Here is a 17,455-nt window from a genome sequence, read left to right on the forward strand (position 1 = left end):
ATAATTGAGACAGATCAGCAACTATCCAAGTAAGTTGGGCCCTCTAGTCAGGAGTGCACTCACCCCCGAAGTTTTTCGGACACTCTGGGTGTAACTTCTGCAACTTCTGTCACTGCTGTGGCACTGCTAGGGAGGGAGCCTTTTCCTTCCCGGAGGTAGGGCATAAGTGACACTGTGTGAGCACCTCCTACGGTTCCTACTGCCGTGCTGTATTTCCTTTTGTATCCTTGTGGGGGCAGGTGAGCAGGAGCTGAGTGCGATGGCAGGAGCTCGCATGACTCAGTTTGTCAGTGACCTGGCATTTTCAGAGGGCTGCTGAAGAGCGTGTGGTTGGGGTCCATTTTTACTGAACTGCATTGGAATAGAGGAGCCTTAACATGTTTCCAAATGTAATGAATGTTCTCTTAAGAATTATATTCCTAGAGAGTCTGAACTATGCGCAATTGGCATGACGTATTTTCTACACTGGATTCAGGGGTAGGAACCTGGTTTCCTTGAGAACAAGAAGCTACCTACACAAGGATAGAAGCACAGGGAAAGGAGGATATGTGTAATGGAGGGGGACAAAATAGCTGCCCAGGGACTGAAGCTGAGCTGTCCTGTCCAGGATAGCCACTGGCCAGCTACGTGTGGCAAATGAGCATGTGAAAGGAGGCCACAGACAAATGAGATGTCCTGCAGATGTAAAAGAAACTGGATTTGGAAGTTATAGTTAGTATACAGAAAGCAAACAAAACATCTCATTAGTGGTTTTTCATACTGATGTGTTGAAATGGTAACATTTGGGATATATAAGGACAGATATTAATTTCACCTGTTGCTTGCTTTTTATTTATTTTTTAAACGTATTTATTTATTTTGAGAGAAAGAGGGCATGCGTGGGGGAGGGACAGAGAGAGAGAATCCTAAGCAGGCTCTGTGCTGTCAGCCCAGAGCCCGATGTGGGGCTCGATCCCACCAACCGTGAGACCATGAACTGAGCCAAAACCAGAGTCAGACACTCAACCGACTGAGCCACCCAGGCACCCTTCTTCTTGCTTTTTAAATAGGACTATTACAATATTTAAGTTTACCAATGTGGCTTGCATTTTTACTGGAGACTGCTGTTTTCTTAAGTGGCTTTTAAGTGACTATGACATTCCAAAAACAAAAACAAAAAACTTTAAAAGAAAAGAGGCATTCCACAAGCATAGTGAGGACTATTGGAAGACTATTTAAAATACGCTCCCCCAAGGGAGAAATTTCAAGTTAACTGGAAGCTTATATCCCAGCATTGTGATTGGAAAATCAAGCCAACTGATATAACCCTGATGGCTGGTGACCAAATCCAGCCAACGTAACTTAAATATGGGCTCTAATGAGGATGGCAAGTCACCATTCCAAGTGTCATGGTTGTCAGAGAGACTGCTGTTAGTGAATTCAGGACGCAGTTTAATACTATGGACCTTCAAGATATATTATACAAAAAACAAAAGCTTTTTAAAAAACACTGGGAAAGGGACTCAATGAAAAACAGTCAAGAGAAGATTAACTTGTACATTTCTCAAGAGAGAGAAACCTTGGAAAACATAAGGTTCCAATGTGGAGGTGCTGTTGTTCAGAAGATGGTGGCTTAACAAAGGAAAAAAAAAAATCTTCCTTTTTGTGAATCCTCAACATGTGTTTCTAATGCCTGTGAGTCACCTGTAGAGAAATTCATAGTCGCCTTGCACCATTCATGAGCACCCCAAAGAACGTAATGTGCAATAATGATAAATTCTGCGTGTGGTCCCTGCATATGAAAAGCATTTGTTGGGTTTCTCACCACTTTGCGAACCTCTGGTTTGGCATAGTGTGAATCCTTGGACAGAAGCCATCCCCAGATCCACTACATTCCCCCACGCCCCCCGTTTTTCTCTTTTGTAGGTTCTCTGATGTAGCATTAGCGGTCACTCATGACTGAAGGTCCTCAACTCCACACCTCCTACCACTGTTTGGACGGGCCGATATCCGGGGACGGATGACCTAGAGCTCGGTATTCCCACAATCATTTCTGTCATTCCTCTCTAAGGGTGCGGGAAGGCTTGCGTATGCATAGATTTGTATCGTTTCCGTTAGGAATGACGGGGTCAAGTCTGGTAAGGGATGAGCTGTGACTTAAGGCTTTTCCAGGTCCGAGCAAATGTGAGGCGGGCCTACCCGGTATGAGTTCTCTGGTGCTTGGTGAGGGACGAGCTGTGTGTGAAGGCCTTCCCGCAGTCCCTGCACTCATATGGCTTCTCTCCCGTGTGGATCCGCCGGTGCTGCGTGAGGTGGGTGCTCTGCCTGAACGATTTCCCACAGTCCTGACACTCGTAGGGCTTCTCCCCAGTGTGCGTGCGCTCGTGCTGGCTGAGCGATGAGCTGTGACTGAAGCATTTTCCGCACTCGTTGCAGCCGTAGGGCTTCTCCTTGGTGTGGATCCTCTGGTGTTCCACGAGAAGGGAGCTCTGGCTGAAGGCCCTGCCGCACGCGTTACACTCGTACGGCCGCTCGCCCGTGTGCGTCCTCTGGTGCTGCACGAGCGGGGCCAGCTGGCTGAAGGCCCGGCCGCACTCGCGGCACTCGTAGGGCTTCTCGCCCGTGTGGATGCGCTGGTGCTTGGTCAGGGACGAGCTGTGGCCGAAGGCCTTGCCGCAGTCGCCGCACTCGTACGGCCTCTCCCCGGTGTGGACCCTCTGGTGCTGGGTGAGGTGCGTGCTCTGGCGGAAGGCCTTGCCGCACTGGCCGCACTCGTACGGCTTCTCCCCGGTGTGCGTGCGCTCGTGCTGGCTGAGGGACGAGCTGTGGCTGAAGGTCTTCCCGCACTCGTTGCAGCCGTAGGGCCGCTCGCCCGTGTGGATCCTGCGGTGCTCGGTGAGCAGCGTGCTCTGGCTGAAGGCCTTGCCGCAGTCGCCGCACTCGTACGGCCGCTCGCCCGTGTGCGTCCTCTGGTGCTGCACGAGCGGCGTGATCTGCGTGAAGGCCTTGCCGCACTCCAGGCACTCGTAGGGCTTCTCGCCCGTGTGGATGCGCTGGTGCTTGGTCAGGGACGAGCTGTGGCCGAAGGCCTTGCCGCAGTCCCCGCAGCGGTACGGCCTCTCGCCGGTGTGGACCCGCACGTGCTGGCTGAGGTGGATGCTCTGGCGGAAGGCCTTGCCGCACTCGCCGCACTCGTACGGCTTCTCCCCGGTGTGCGTGCGCTCGTGCTGGCTGAAGGACGAGCGGAAGCTGAAGGCCTTGCCGCACTCGCCGCACTCGTACGGCTTCTCGCCCGTGTGGGTCCTCTGGTGCTGGACCAGCGGGGCGATCTGGTTGAAGGTCTTCCCACACTGGGGGCACCGGTAAGGTTTCTCGCCGGTGTGGATCCTCTGGTGTTTGGTGAGCGCCGAGCTGTTTCGGAAGCCTTTCCCGCATTCGGGACACCCGTAAGGCCGCTCTCCCGTGTGCGTTCGGTGGTGCTCGAGGAGTGCCGAGCTGTGACCGAAGGCCTTGCCGCACGCCTGACATTCGTAGGGCTTCGCTTTTGCGTGTGTTTTCTGCTCGCCGAGGAGCCCTGGGTCTGGCCTCCCCCTCCCCCCGCGCGTCCCTGGCACGTGGAGGCCTTGCCTCTCTGGAGTCATTGGCTGAGTTGGGAAGCGGGGGCTCAGACTGAAGTTTCCCCCAAACCCACCCCCCTGCTGCTGCTGCTGCTGCTGCTGCTGCATGGGTGTCTTCACCACATGGCTCTCTCGACTCTGTCTGCGGCAGCCCTCTGCATCGTCACCCTCTGAGTACCGCAGACTATCCCACAGGAACCTTTCTGCCAGGGCACTGGTACGTATTCCTTCAGTGATGTCTTGGGTTGGGGTGGACACTTTGGTTTGGGGTCTGGTTTCCAGATCTGGAAGAAAAAAAAACCCGGAAATGTTCCTTAATTTCTGTTTGGGGGGAAGGGTTTGGGTTGGGTGGGTGGACGGATGGAGGGATAAAACTGATGGTTTTGGGGGCGCCTCAGTCAGTTGTGTCCGACTTCGGCTCGGGTCATGATCTCACGGCTGGTGAGTTTGAGCCCGCGTGGGGCTCTGTGCTGACAGCTCAGAGCCTGGAGCCTGCTTCAGATTCTGTGTCTCCCTCTCTCTCTGCCCCTACCCCGCTCATGCTCTGTCTCTCTCTCTCAAAAAACAAAAAAAAAAAAAAAAAAAAAAACAACACATTAAAAAAAAACCTGATGGTTTTGAAAGGCTCAAGGCACAAGTGACTTTAACCATTTAAAAATACAGTTTTGCAAATCAGGGAAGGAACGCAAGCAGGAGAGGAAGCTCTGAGAGTGGTCAGGGGTGGGGTAGCTGGCGCAGGGGCCTGAGTGGGGCTTGCAAGGGGAACACAGAGAACGAGGCAGGGAGGCAATGCGAGGCGGACAGAGGGCATCCAGGGAAGCTGTGGACAGACGCCCCAGGTTGGAAGGAGCAGAGCGATGGCCAGGCCCCAGTGAAAGCAGCCTCCATGGCACCAGGTGGCAGCGGAGGAAGAGCCGTCTCACAGGTGAAGGACCCCCTGGCCCAGCTCTCCCTCTGCCCCAGCTCTCCCACTGACAAGGTCCGCTTTCTGCTTGGCGGTCTCGGGCTGCTGTTCCACCTGCCCCTGATGTGAAGAAACGCATCAGCTCCCCCAGACTGGAGGCCGCTGAGAGGCGCATCGCCGGAGGACGGATAAATGGCCTGAGCTGTCTGGGAGGACTTGGATCTGTTCTGCTGGGTCCATCTCACCATATGAGAGTTCCCGGAGGGCAGGGCTTCTGTCCACCTGGGTCACCCCTGCACCCACGCCTTCAGCTGAGGCCAGCAGACATGGGGGACGAACAAACAAACGTACCCTGCCCCGCTCCTTCCTGGCAGGACTTCCTGCCCCGGTACCCAGCCCCTTCTGCACAGCCGAGCCCTCGCTCATGCCGACCCACCCCAACACCGGACTGGCCCTAAGGTGTGATATGGGCACTGTGCCCATTTAGGTTATGCTCCAGTGAGGTGTTAAGGGGGAAAAAAAAAAAAAAGAGGGGTCAAGCCAGGTGTGGCTGGCAAAATGGCGGCTCCCAAAGATGTCTGTGTTCTAATTCCTGGAACCGGTGAGGAACGGAGGCTGCTAACCCTTGCACATTAGCTAGTCCTCTGAGATTACCCCGGGTGGTCCCAAGGCAACCACAAGGGTTCTGGAATGTGCGAGAGAGGCAGGAGGGCCAGGGCCAGAGGGACGTGAGACCTGAGGGCCGTGCTCAGTTGGGAGACGGACGGACAAGGAATGTGAGCACCTCTGGAAGCTGGAGAGTGAAAGGAGCTGGGTTCTCTGCAGGCCCCACGGGAGGAGCGCTGCCCTGCTCACACATGGAGTGCAGCACAGAGATGCCCGCTTCGGACTTCTGACCTCTGGACTGTAAGATAACGTGCGTTGCTTTAAGCCATGAGGTTTGTGGCAATTTGTTAGAGGAGCCATACGAAGCCAATATTCTAGGTAAGGGCTGGTTACCCCTTTTGCTGGGGAGACTCTGTCCTGACCCCCTCCCACACGCCGGCCATTCCTTCCGGGCCCTGGCGACGGGCCGTTGCTTAAACAGGGTCAGGGCCTGACACCAGGGGAGACTGCCTGCCAGTGGGCACGATGGCCTCACTGCCCGGAGTCGGTATTGGTCTCAGGCGCTGGATAAGGTGTATGAAGAGCAGAGCCCCACAGGCACAGGGAAAAGCCCAGACTGGATCCATGGGCCCACAGATACAGGAGTCGGAAATGCTTCTGTGGTTTAAACTGCTGAGGCCGCCGAGTTTGTTACGCATTAGGAGTAGGCTGCTGCCCACCCTGGTGCCTTTGCACTTGCTGTTCCTGCTGCCCAGAACCCTGCCCTCCCAGCTTGTTTCATGGCTGCACTGTTCTCACGACTCAGGCTTCAGCCACATGTTGCCTCATCTCTGCTCAGGTCCTCCCCACAACCCTGGTCTCTGCCTCATGACCTGCTTCGCTTCCTCAGCACTCATCATGTGCCGTGAGCATCCTGCGCAGTTATTGCTTTACCTGTCGTGTGCCTCTTCCCTCACCAAGGACGTAAATTCAGTGAAGATGAGGGCTTGGTCTCAGCCACAGCAGAACAGGTGCTTGGTGCACATTTACCAAAAGACTGAGTAGCGGGGCGCCTGGGTGGTTCAGTCAGTTAAGCGTCCGACTTTGGCTCAGGTCACGATCTAGTAGTCCGTGAGTTCGGGCCCTGCGTCGGGCTCTGTGAGGACTGCTCAGAGCCTGGAGCCTGCTTTGGAGTCTGCGTCTCCCTCTCTCTCTGCCCCCTTCCCCACTCACACTCTGTTTCTCTCTCAAAAATAAACATAAAAAAAATTTAAAACAACAACAACTGAACAGTCAATTTGCTCTGAAGAATGTGAGAGCAGACATGGAGAGTGCCCCGGGGTGTGACTGGGGCCCTCCCAGCCCTGCAAGGCTCTCCCCTCACCGCGCACACGCCTCTGGGAACCCCGCCGTCTACCGCCCATGGTTCCTCCTGCTCCGGCAGGGAGACAACATCCGGCTTCGGGAGCCAGCGTCTTGCCCAAGGGGAGACCCGCAGAGTACACATTTGTGTTCCCCACCCCTTCCCGCCCCTCCATCTGCTCCACCTTCAGTCTTCCTAGACTCAATCGGGTGCAGGTCCCAGAGGCCACAGTTGTAGCCCCCTTAGGACCCCCACCCCTGGCTGTGGGAGGACGTGTGACTCAGCCCAGGCCAATCAGGCTCTGCTGCTTCTCCTGCCCGCCCTGGCAACAGTGACCAGCGTGGAGGGGACCTGGCCACCACACCAAGACAACCCAGGGGCCTTCCATGGGTGCCCAGGACACAGGCCCGGTCTTTTCCGCTGGTCTCAGACATGGAAGAGGCACCTGGGCAGCTCTCTTCTTACCATCAGAGAGGCCCACCTGCAAATGGAGGCAGAGGGAGGTAGAGGGAGGAGGTGGGGAGGGAGGGGGCTCCTGACAGCACCACAGGAAGACTCAGGTAGGTCTACCTTGGCACCCACTCTTCCCCTCTTACCTCATGATTTTCTGCTTCTAGCATTTTCAGTGGGATCTGCAACATGCAACCAAACATCGGGTCTCTAAAGCCCAAAACTCATTCTAGGTGTTTGCTTTTATGGCCTAGACCTATCCCAACTTTTGACCCAGAAGAACTAGAATCTGTGCTGGGGGCAGACCAGCGGGGGCTCGAGTGTAGCCTTACCCACGGAGACCAGGAGCCTGAAGGTCTCCAGCATCACATCGCGGTACAGGGTCCTCTGGGCGGGCTCCAGCTGCCCCCACTCCTCCTGGGTGAAGTCCACAACCACGTCCTCAAAGGTCACTTGCTCCTGAAACATCACACGCAAATGTCCTCACCCAGGCCAAGCCTGGTGATAGCTGCTACCGTGAGCAGCTGGTGAACAGGGACATGAGCCAGGCTGATTTTTCTCAGGTCTGAGGATTTGGGCCAGGTTTTCCCGTGGGACTGGGGGGTTCTGCTGGAGGAAAGGGGGTCTGAGGAGAGAAGAGGACATAACCCAGTCATGCAGACACAGGATCCCCGAGATGCCATAATGGTGGTGACTGAGGGAGGGGTATGAAGGAGCCCCGGGGGGGGGGGGGCTGAAAGCCTCCCACGCATCAACCAGAATGTCCACTAGTGTCCATACCTGTAGTCACCAAGCTGCACACTCCTGTAAATCTACACTGTGCATTAACCATAGCTGAATACAAAGTGGGGCTGGGGAGACAGAAAACGGCCAATGCGGTGATGGGAACAAGCAAATGAACCGGATATGGGGTCTCCAGTGACAGGACCCCTGGAGACTGTTTCCTACTCTTTAATTTTGGACCTTTGAACACTGGGGTAAAAACACGATCGTCAAGGAGAAAGGCTGATGGTGGGTTCTGGGGGTGTGGGGCGGTTCTGGGGGCATTTCCCATCATGATCACACCTGCACGGGTTTTCTGAAATTCCCACACAAGGCCAGTTTCTTCCACGACTGGATGGAGAATTGATGATTTTCTTGAAGGGACGTGAGGGTCAGGGGCAGACATCCTCCACAAAGGTAGCTTTCATCTCACCAAATCACGTGCTATGGATGGCCGGGGAGCAGAGGAAAAGCCCAGGGTCTTCGCGTGTCACTGCCCCATGTGAGGGGGGTGAGGGACACAGGGTGCCCAAATACTGGATCCTGGCCCACCTGGCAGCATCTGTCTCTGCTAAAGCTTCTCTTCCCAAAGGAAGGGAGCTGTGAGGCATGAACTAGGCATCTGGGGTGGGGGGTGGCACTGTCAAGACCCGGCCCTGCACTCAGACGATAGGGCTTCAAACTCCAACCCAGGTACATCCTTTAATGTTTACTTATTTTTGAGACAGAGCGCGAGAGACAGAGTGTGAGCGGGGGAGGGGCAGAGAGAGAGGGAAACACAGAATCCGAAGCAGGCTCCAGGCTCCGAGCTGTTAGCACAGAGCCCGACACAGGGCTTGAAACCACGAACCGCGAGATCATGACCTGAGGCAAAGCTGGACACTCAATCGACTGAGCTACCCAGGCGCCCCTCAGGTATATCTTTTAAAGTGCTCAGTGCCTTCCTCCCCTCATCCGTAAGTGGGTGAGGACTTCCTGAGAGGGCTGTTGGAAGGAGTGAAGGAATTGACATGATTCATTTACCCCAGGCCTGGCACACAGTGTGTGAGCCACCATTCAGACAGGCGTGCCGGAAGACTTGGAAGTTTTAACTTTCTTTTGCCAATTTCCCTATTTCCCCCACATTTTCCAGACTCAGTAGGTCTCAGTGGTTATCTGCAGAGACTTACCGAATACAGGGTCACTGTTCTGGGCACCACATATGCCATGGAAACGAGACACGCGCCTGGCCTCGTGGTGCCTGTGTGCTAGCTGCAGGGTCAGGGAGCTGGCCAAAACTCAAATCCCAGGAGGGCTCAGTGCTCCAGTGAAAATGGGAGGGGCGCTTCTGGGGCAGCCGTGCAGACGTCTGCAAGGGCCACGAAGGCAGCGAGACATGTGCCGAGCACTGGAGGCCCCACTGGGGGCAGGGGGTCCGAGGCCGGGCTCAGCCACTCCCAGCAGCGGGGCCTCAGGGTTGTGACTTGTGTCCGTGCCTGTTTCCTCACTGCCACCTCATGGGGCTGATGTGGGGGCAGAATAGGGTGAAATGTGTCCAGCGCTGACCACAGGGTTTGGCACCTTTACTGTTCCACCCGTTCACTGAGTGCCTACTGTGCGCCGGGCCTTTGCGTGTGACAAAAATGGTCAGAACTGCTTCCCAAGGCCCTAGGCCCCATACAGGTGGCCTAGGAGACTCTGTTCGCCGTCTTCCCATTACCTGTGTGTGCCTGCCCTTCATGGAAATGCTTGGCGTGGTTCCACCTCTAGGTCTTTGCTCACGCCGTTCCCCTGCCTGGAACATGATTCCTGTGGGCCTTGACCTCACTGCCCCTTCCCCTGCAGGTCTCCGTTTGGGGGCCACTTCACAGGGAGGCCTTCTGGGCTATGCTGGTTAATGCCTGGCGCCCAGCCCATCTTCTTCTGGACCTCATTTCTCTGCACGTCACTTGGCACATTTACGTTCCTCACAGGGGCTGTGACCCCATGGGGATGGTGAAGATTTGCTCCTCTTGTCTGTTCTTGCACCTGCAATTTCTAGAACAGGGCCTGGGAGGCACCTAGTCCACGGCAGGTGCTAAATAACTGTCGCCTAAGGGACCGGATGGAGATAGTGAGTTGAGAAAGTGCCAGACACATCAGTGGGATGGATGCTGTCTGCCAGAGTAGAACGGGGCAGTTGAGGGACTCAGGGAGATCCCCTCTGAGGCGGTGAGGTGTGAGAACCTCAAGGGGATGACTCTGGACAAAGCACATTCCTGGCAGGGGGCAGAGTAAGGGCGAAGGCCCTGAGAGCACAATGAGTCTGGCGGGACCTGAGGCTAGGGCCTGGGAAGCCTGAGTGTGAGGGTGGCGGTGTACTCACCGGGGCCCCGGCAGTGAGGAGCCCAGCAGTCATTCCCTCCTCCTCTGGCCTCTTCCAGAACAGCCAGCTCCTCTGCAGGTGGTTCTGGGGGGAGAAGGGAGGCAAGAGACCGGGCAAGTGCCTGTGGTGGCCAGAAACCCCACACCCCGGCATCTGTGTGTGGGAAGGAGGGGCTGTGGCTGTGGGAGCCTGGAGCCCTGCACCCGGGCCAAACCCAACAGTAGTGAAACCTCAGCTTGGCATTTTCCCGGCACCTACTGTGTGCCCAGGGCTATTCCAGGTGTTGTTGACAGATGACCTCAAATTTTCCTACTCCACTTCACAAATAGGAAAAGTGAGGGCCACGGTGGGCAAGGAGCACACCCCCAGTTGCCCAATAGGGTGATGACTATTCCTGTTACCATGACAGAAAGCTAGACAGTCATGGGGTCTTTGGGCATTGTGTGCCTCAGTTTTCCTCTCCCATAAAATGGGAGTGGTGACCTAACAGAGGTTATAGGAATTAATGTGTGGAAAGGGCTGACCATGGAGCCTGGCAGGCAGCAGGATGCACAAGTGAACACAAGAAGTACACACCACTGGTGCTGGAAAGAAAGCCTCTGGCTTCAGTGAGCATCTACTTTGCTCGACGTGCAGGCCCTGTTGATGGTGGTTCATAAACTCCTCTCTGGCTCAGTGCCCCAAATGAAACTCAGGCCAAAGGCAGTATGCATTTCCCTGGTCTCTCTGAACCTTTCCTTCATGACTCTGATTCTGTCTCATCCCACTTGTGCCCTGTGGTCTTCACAGCAGTTTCCAAGATGGCAGTTATCTTGTTCAGTGATGTGTTGATGGGGTTCTTATCATCTCCCTGACTCCCTGACTCCCCTGGAGACTCTGGGGGCCGAGACAATGTTGCGGGCTCTTGGATATAGGCTAGGACCTCGCCCTTAGAGCATCTAAACATGTGCTCGCTGAATTAATGAAGGAGACTGGATGGTTCCTACCTTGAAGTCAGTGCTCAATAAGACTTTAATATAAGGAGTCTGTTTTCTGGGTCCCAGGCGGCTGGGATTAAAGTCTTATGCTTTTGGTCTCCCTCATCATCATCATCCTGAGAAGCCCCTCAGCAAGGTGAAGCTCCAGAGGTGACAGTGGCGCCTCGGCCTTCCCCACCCTCCGAACCCCGAACATCCCACCCAAGCAAGGGAGGGATGCAGGCCAGGTTGGCTCCAGTCTCTGAAGGGTCGGGCCCGCTAGGATCTCTGATTGTTACCCCGAAGCCGGAGGGTCCCACCTCTTTTGCCAAAGCCAGGTCCCCACCCTGGCCCCAACTCCTCCTCTCGGACCCGGAGACACCCCCACCCCCACCCCCAAACCGGGCCCCGCCCACTCGGTCCCGCCCCCACCGCCCCCGAAGCGACCCGGCCCGGGCCCAAAGCAGGAAAAGGGACTCTACGCAGACGCACGCGGTAAGACCCCTGGATGCCCTCCCGTCTCGGCCTCCTCCGTTCCAGCGACCCCAGTCCCACTTACCAGCCGGACCGCGAGACAAAGGCCGCAGCCGCCACCAGCAGGGTCTGCGCCTGCGCAGGCGGACGCCCAACTACATCTCCCAGAGGGCGGCGCGCGCACTTCCGGTCGTTTCCTTGCTCGGCCGGCCTCCTCCCTGGGCCCTGGCTGCTGAGCTCGGAGTCCGAGTTCGGCCGCGCGGACCCCGCCGGCCTTAGTCTCGCCTCCCTGCCCCAAAGCTCTCCTACGCCGTATTCCCTTGTCTGATGGCCGGACAAATGCCACGGCCGCCGTTGGCCGGGACTGCGCCTGCGCAGGCGGGCGCTGAACTACAACTCCCAGAGGGCCACGGGCAGGTTCCGTGCGCTTCTGCCCCACCCGTCGTCGCGCGGGACCGGACCCGAGTTCTAGTTTCGACGCCCGTACTTATGGCGCCCTCACGAGTGTCCACTCCGTGCGGGCTGTGTCGTGAGCCCCGCGAACGTCGCCCCCGCACTCTTAACAGCGGGGACTGGCCCGGGACTAGTTTAGACAGAGTGGTCAGGGGGGTCGGGGATGCTGAGCAAAGGCTGCGGGAAGGGCCTGGGGAGCAGTCTCCGGACCGGGGGCACAGCCGCGCTAAGGCCGCGGCGGAGAGGCCAGTGAGGAGGCATTGTGAGCGTCCAGGTGAGTCCCCTCGGAGTAGCGACACACTGCTTTCATATTGGAAATTGTGCCGTAAACTTTATTGTTGTAAAACCAACCGGTGTTTCCAAAAATCAAACAAAATGCAAGACAACAATGACACACACACACAAAACGGAAACATTCACTAAGATGCCAAACACAGGAGCCGTTTACATTTTGCCACACCGACTCAGCTTTGCAGTACTTAGTACAGGGTTCTAGGAAACGTCACGTGGTGGACATGTTTTTAAATTGCCTCACGTCATTGTCAAATGTGTGCATTTGAACAGCAGCATCATATTCAAAGCCCATGTGCCCTCGCTGACCGAATTTGTCATTTGCTGAACATGGACCAAGGCCTGCCAGGCGCTGAGCCCCGGGTACAGCAGCGCACAGCGGACTAGGCGCCAGTGGACAAGATGTGCACACTCGCCATTCCCCACTCAAGCCAGACTTACTTTCACTGATGAACACTGACCGTCCCTGGAGCAGTGAGTGGAAAGAATCTAACCAAGGCTGAGCCATGTGCACTTGCCCTTTTAAGAAAGACCGATTTATTCAAGTCAGGGTTTGCATGCTGAATTTGAAGCGAAGAACAAGTTTTAAGGGCATTTTTTTCTTTGAAAGAACTCTGACTCTGAAAACAGCAGAGAAGACAGTAAGAATTCTCATGTTAGGGAAGAACCTAGCTGGGTACGTTTTTTACACACAAAGACACTTGAAAAGATTAGGCTGATTCTCAACATGAATGAAAGACCTTAAATTTCATAAGCCCTAAAACTGGTTGTTACAAAAAAAAAAAAAATATAATGGATGGCTCAAAATCAGAATGCACTGATGTAAACAAGGCAAAGACAAGCTTATTGGCTTTTCTTTAAAGTGTCTTGTACATTCAAAGACTATAAAAGGCCCACATTTGTGATTGTCATACTGAAAGCCCACCTGCTCTTCTCTCTACTACAGTTTGAAGGCTTTAAAATATACATAAGATGTCAATTATCAGTTCCCTCACCTGCAAACCCAAATTCAAAGAGATACTTTTTTTTTCTTTTTTCTTCCACAAAATATGTACTCTACTCCCCACCCCCCCCCCCCCCCGCCTTCCTTTTACTGGCTCAAAAGGTATGTATGTGTACACACTCCCATTATGAAATCTTTTTCTCAAAAAGGTCTGGGCAGAGTCCTGGTGATGAGCTGTTGATGCTGCCACACAGACTTGCCTGCTCACGGGGACATACCCCAGCCCTAATACCGAGCCGCGTTGTTCTACATACCTCCCTTGGCACTTGACCCTGTTACCTTCCTCTAGCCTTCTAATCCTTGTTTTTTTCCAACCAACTTTCACAAACTCAAATGCCTGCAGGGGCTGGGCTCTGTTTGAAGGGATGGATGCTGATGGTCTCAGCCAAGTGGTGCCACGTGGACAGGTAAGCCGAGTGTCGCAGGTCTGAACTTCTCAAAAGAAGCCAAAAATTTGGATCTCTGTGTGAAATCTCTTGATTCACAGGGTATTCAAAGAGTTTTAAAACACTGTCCATTAAACAGGATGATCTGAAGGCTAGCTCTGTGATGCTCTCACCACTCCAGACCGTGTTGGTAACCAGTGGCTGGGTACCACTCAGGCCAGTCTTGACTTCCTCTAACCTCAGGGTCGCCTTCACCTGGCTGTGACAGGACCCTACCAGAAGCAGGTACATTAGAAATCAGTGTGGCTTTCAAGGAATTCTATAATCATTATGGATAGCACAACTTCATTACACTCTAATTTTGTTAAATTGTTTGACATATACATTTAAATATATTACAGCGTTTATCCTTGTGGATATATTTCATCCTTTAAACAAAAAATCATTTTGGGAGCCTCAGAACCTAGCAGTGCCCAGGCCTCTTCTCCTCCCAGAGGTCCTGGCTTCAGTGGGAAGGAGGGTGGTCTGTTTTCCTCTGGTTCCCTGGAGCGTGAGATGATGAGGATTTGCGCTGCATCACAGCACCCAGTGCCTGGCCCAGCAGATGCTCTGTGACAAGAGCTGGAGGACAGACGAGCCTGGGAAGTGTCCTAGTGGGCAGGTGTTGGGGTCTTGCAGGGGACGCTGGCAGAGGAAGGCACAGGGTGAGCCAAGCATGCAAGGAGTGAGGAGAAAGAGAAGAGAGGGGCCGGTGCTCTATCTCACTACAGCTTGAGGAGCATCTTGGGACTAGGCAGGCCGGGCAATTAACTCAGTTTGGCGGCTTTGGTGAATCGGGATTCGGAGGAGCGACTCTCCAGGCCCAGGGCCCTGGGCCACATCCTTGCCCCTGTCAGCCAAGGCAGAGGGTGTTGAGGGGAGCCTTCCATGGTGCTGCCAGCTCCCCTCCTCAGAGGTCCAGGTAAGGCTTCCTTGGCTGATTACTGCAGCCCTGCGGTGGGGTCTTGGCAGCGGCTGCAGCTCACATACTCATTTGGTTACCATTCACCCATTTTCACTCACGAAGGGCTGCTCTGGGCCAGGTGCTGGTAAAATGCTGCAGTGAAGACTTTTCTAAGCAGAGGAGGCATCCCTCGAGGAGGTGAGGAGGCCCAGCATAGGAGTCATTGTGGAGACAAGCAGGAACTGAGTGGGCACAGGAAGCCAGCCTCCACCACCCCAGTGCCAAGAGCTACTGACGTGGGAAGAGATTCGAGGGAACTGGTCTGCTGGGCTTTATGTCATCTCAGCGTGTCTGTTTCAGAAGGATCTTGCTGGCTGTGGGTATTGGATGGGATGGAGGGGAGTGGACTGGAGGCAGAGTTCGCCTAGACACAGCTGCAGTCATCCAAAGATGGAGAAAAGACGATAGAAGAGAGAGAGGGAGGCGGGCACAGTTCAGTGCAGAGGAGAAACTGGAACAGGGCAAGCCTGGGGCCTTGGAGGGTGGAGAGACGGCATAGGGGAGGCTGTTGGTTTTCTTTCGCACTAGGGTTCTTTGGACAAGCTCAGGTGGAGGACAGGGACACCAGGCAGATGTCACTGGAGGGCAGTTGGTCCGTGGGATGCCGAGGCAGACATCTTCAGAGAATTCACGCAAGGATGGCTGGGGGGGGGCATGGCAGTTAGGGGTCTGACTGATGCCTTGCTGGCAGCAGCCCCCACTCTCTCCTGCAATCCTGCTCCATCCCAGAGAGCTATGAACATGCCTCTGACTTAGGGGGATCGGAATGGAAACTGCATTGGAATAAACTCCTGGTCACCAACCAGTGGGGACACTGGATAATCCTGTCCATCGTGTGTGCTGTACCTGAAGACTCAGGCTGACTGTGGGGTCAAGACCCTCTCCCCCACCTTGCCACCTGAGCTTCGAAGAAGAAACTCCGCCTCAGCAGGATGAGAAAGAAGGTGCTTGGGAAGGGAGCTGAAGCTCACAAGAAATTAAGGCATGGAGTAGAGCCGGAAGCCCTCAGTGAGGATAAGCCAGGATGCTGTAGCGAGGCAAGAACAAGGTCCGGAGGCCCAGCTAGAGAGAGCTCCAAGAAGGCAAGTGCAGCAAATAGCGCGAAGGCAGCAGAGGGACCTGCATGGCCCGGGAAGGTGCCAGGGGACACAGGCTACGGATGGGTGCAGGAAGGAGGCAGCTTGGTTGAGAAGCAGCAGTGGGCTGGGCGGGGCAGGTCCAGAAGAGTTTTCCAGTTGAAAGGCGACTTATGGATGATTAAAAGAAGGTCTCTGCTTATGTGGGGTCAGAGTCAATCCAACACTATCCAAGTTCAAAAAAAAAAAAAAAGACACTTGTAAGGCTTTTGTTGGCATGGGGGCAAGTGGTGCCCAGCGATGAAGGGGTAGGGATGGATGTCAAGCTGAATCCAGATGCACGTGGGCCATCCCCAGCAGTGGTGGGGTGAACTGAGGCACCTGGGTGATCCAACACCTGCTCTGGGGAGATCCAGGGTGACCATAATGCCAGATTTTTATGTGACATCTATGGTTTGAAAAATGTTTGCATTTATCTTTAAAAAAAACAAAAACACAAAGGTCATTCTGTGAGTCAAACGGAAACGTGTGCAGGTCAGTTTTGGTCAGTCCTAAAAATCCTGCCTAAAATCTTCCAGAAAGCAAGCAGATTAGTAGGTGTCAAGGGCTGAGAGAGGGGAGGTGGGAAGTGACTGCTAGTGGGTACGGGGAACCCATTTTGGGAGTGATGAAAATGTACCAGAATACATGGGTTGCACGACCCTATGCATGTACTTAATGCCATCGAATTGTGCATTATGAGTAGTTAAAATGGCACGTTTTAAGTTGTGTGTACTTTATCATAAAAAAAGTGAAAAAGGAAAAGGTGGGCTGGGACAAAGAAGAAGAAGAAGAAGAAGAAGAAGAAGAAGAAGAAAGGGAAAGACCACATAGAAGAGCCCTGCGTTTGTGCCAGGCTCCCAGGGTCTGTGAGGGCAGGAGGTGGCCTTCCCGGGAGTGCAGGAGGGCCGGCAGGTGAAGGGCGCCCCCCGGAAAAGCTCCTGGAACTGGCGCTGGCGAAGCTCCTCTTCTGTCGCCTGCGGAACACAGACGGCGGACTGCCCAGCTGAGCGCGGCGCTGGGGGTCGCTGTCGCCCAAGGAACGCGGCAGGCGTGGCGACACCCAGACAAGCGGCGGGTCCCGGGTCGCCTGCAGGATGAGTCCGCCAGGGGTCGCTGTCGCCCGGGGAACGCGGTGGCGAGGGTGGCTGGTCCCAGGTTGTTCAGCTAGACGAGCCCTTCGGTGGTCGCTGTCATTCGGTTAGGTAAGCGGTAGGCGCGGCGACACCCGGTAGATAAGGTGGGTGTCCTGTCGTCCCACAGGACGAGCCCCCCGGGGGGGCGTCACTGTCACCTGGGGTAAGCGGCAGGCGCGGCAACACCCAGAGACGCGGCGGGTCCCGGGTGACCTGTAGGACGAGTCCACCGGAGGTCGCTGTTACCCGAGGGATGCGGCGGCGGGGGTGGCAGGTCCTGGGTCGCTCCGCTGGACTAGTTCGCAGAGGGTCGTTGTCACCCGGGGTAAGCGGCAGGCGCGGCGACACCTGGGAGACGCGGTGGGTCGCGGGTCGCCCCACAGGACGAGCCCTTCGTGGGTCGCTGTCACTCGGGTTAAGCGGCAGGTGCGGGGACGCCCGGGGGGTGCGGTGGGTCCCGGGTCGTCCCGCAGGACGAACACCCGGGGGCCACTGTCACCTGGGGAACGGGGCAGGCGCGGCGACACCCAGAGACGCGGCGGGTCCTGGGTTGCCTGCTGGACGCGTCCGCCAGGGGTCGCTGTCACCCGGGGGACGCGGCGGCGGGGATGGCGGGTCCCAGGTCCCTCCGCTG

At 55.4% G+C, this 17,455-nt stretch overlaps 1 protein-coding gene across 1 annotated transcript; it reads right to left on the bottom strand.

Annotated features, from left to right (window-relative positions):
• Nucleotides 1-2,004: 2,004 nt before the first annotated feature.
• ZNF135 (zinc finger protein 135) lies at nucleotides 2,005-11,274 on the bottom strand. Its single transcript, XM_047094395.1, has 3 exons — nucleotides 10,005-11,274; nucleotides 7,231-7,357; nucleotides 2,005-3,880 (listed from the first exon to the last, which is right to left on the bottom strand). Exons 1-3 carry the CDS (start codon nucleotides 10,155-10,157, stop codon nucleotides 2,175-2,177), a joined length of 1,986 nt encoding a protein of 661 aa, XP_046950351.1. The 5' UTR covers nucleotides 10,158-11,274; the 3' UTR covers nucleotides 2,005-2,174.
• Nucleotides 11,275-17,455: the final 6,181 nt, after the last annotated feature.

Source organism: Lynx rufus, unplaced genomic scaffold, assembly GCF_022079265.1.
Source record: "Lynx rufus isolate CCGP_SWC_20201006 ecotype Redwood Valley unplaced genomic scaffold, mLynRuf1.p SCAF_39, whole genome shotgun sequence".
Classification (NCBI taxonomy): domain Eukaryota; kingdom Metazoa; phylum Chordata; class Mammalia; order Carnivora; family Felidae; genus Lynx; species Lynx rufus.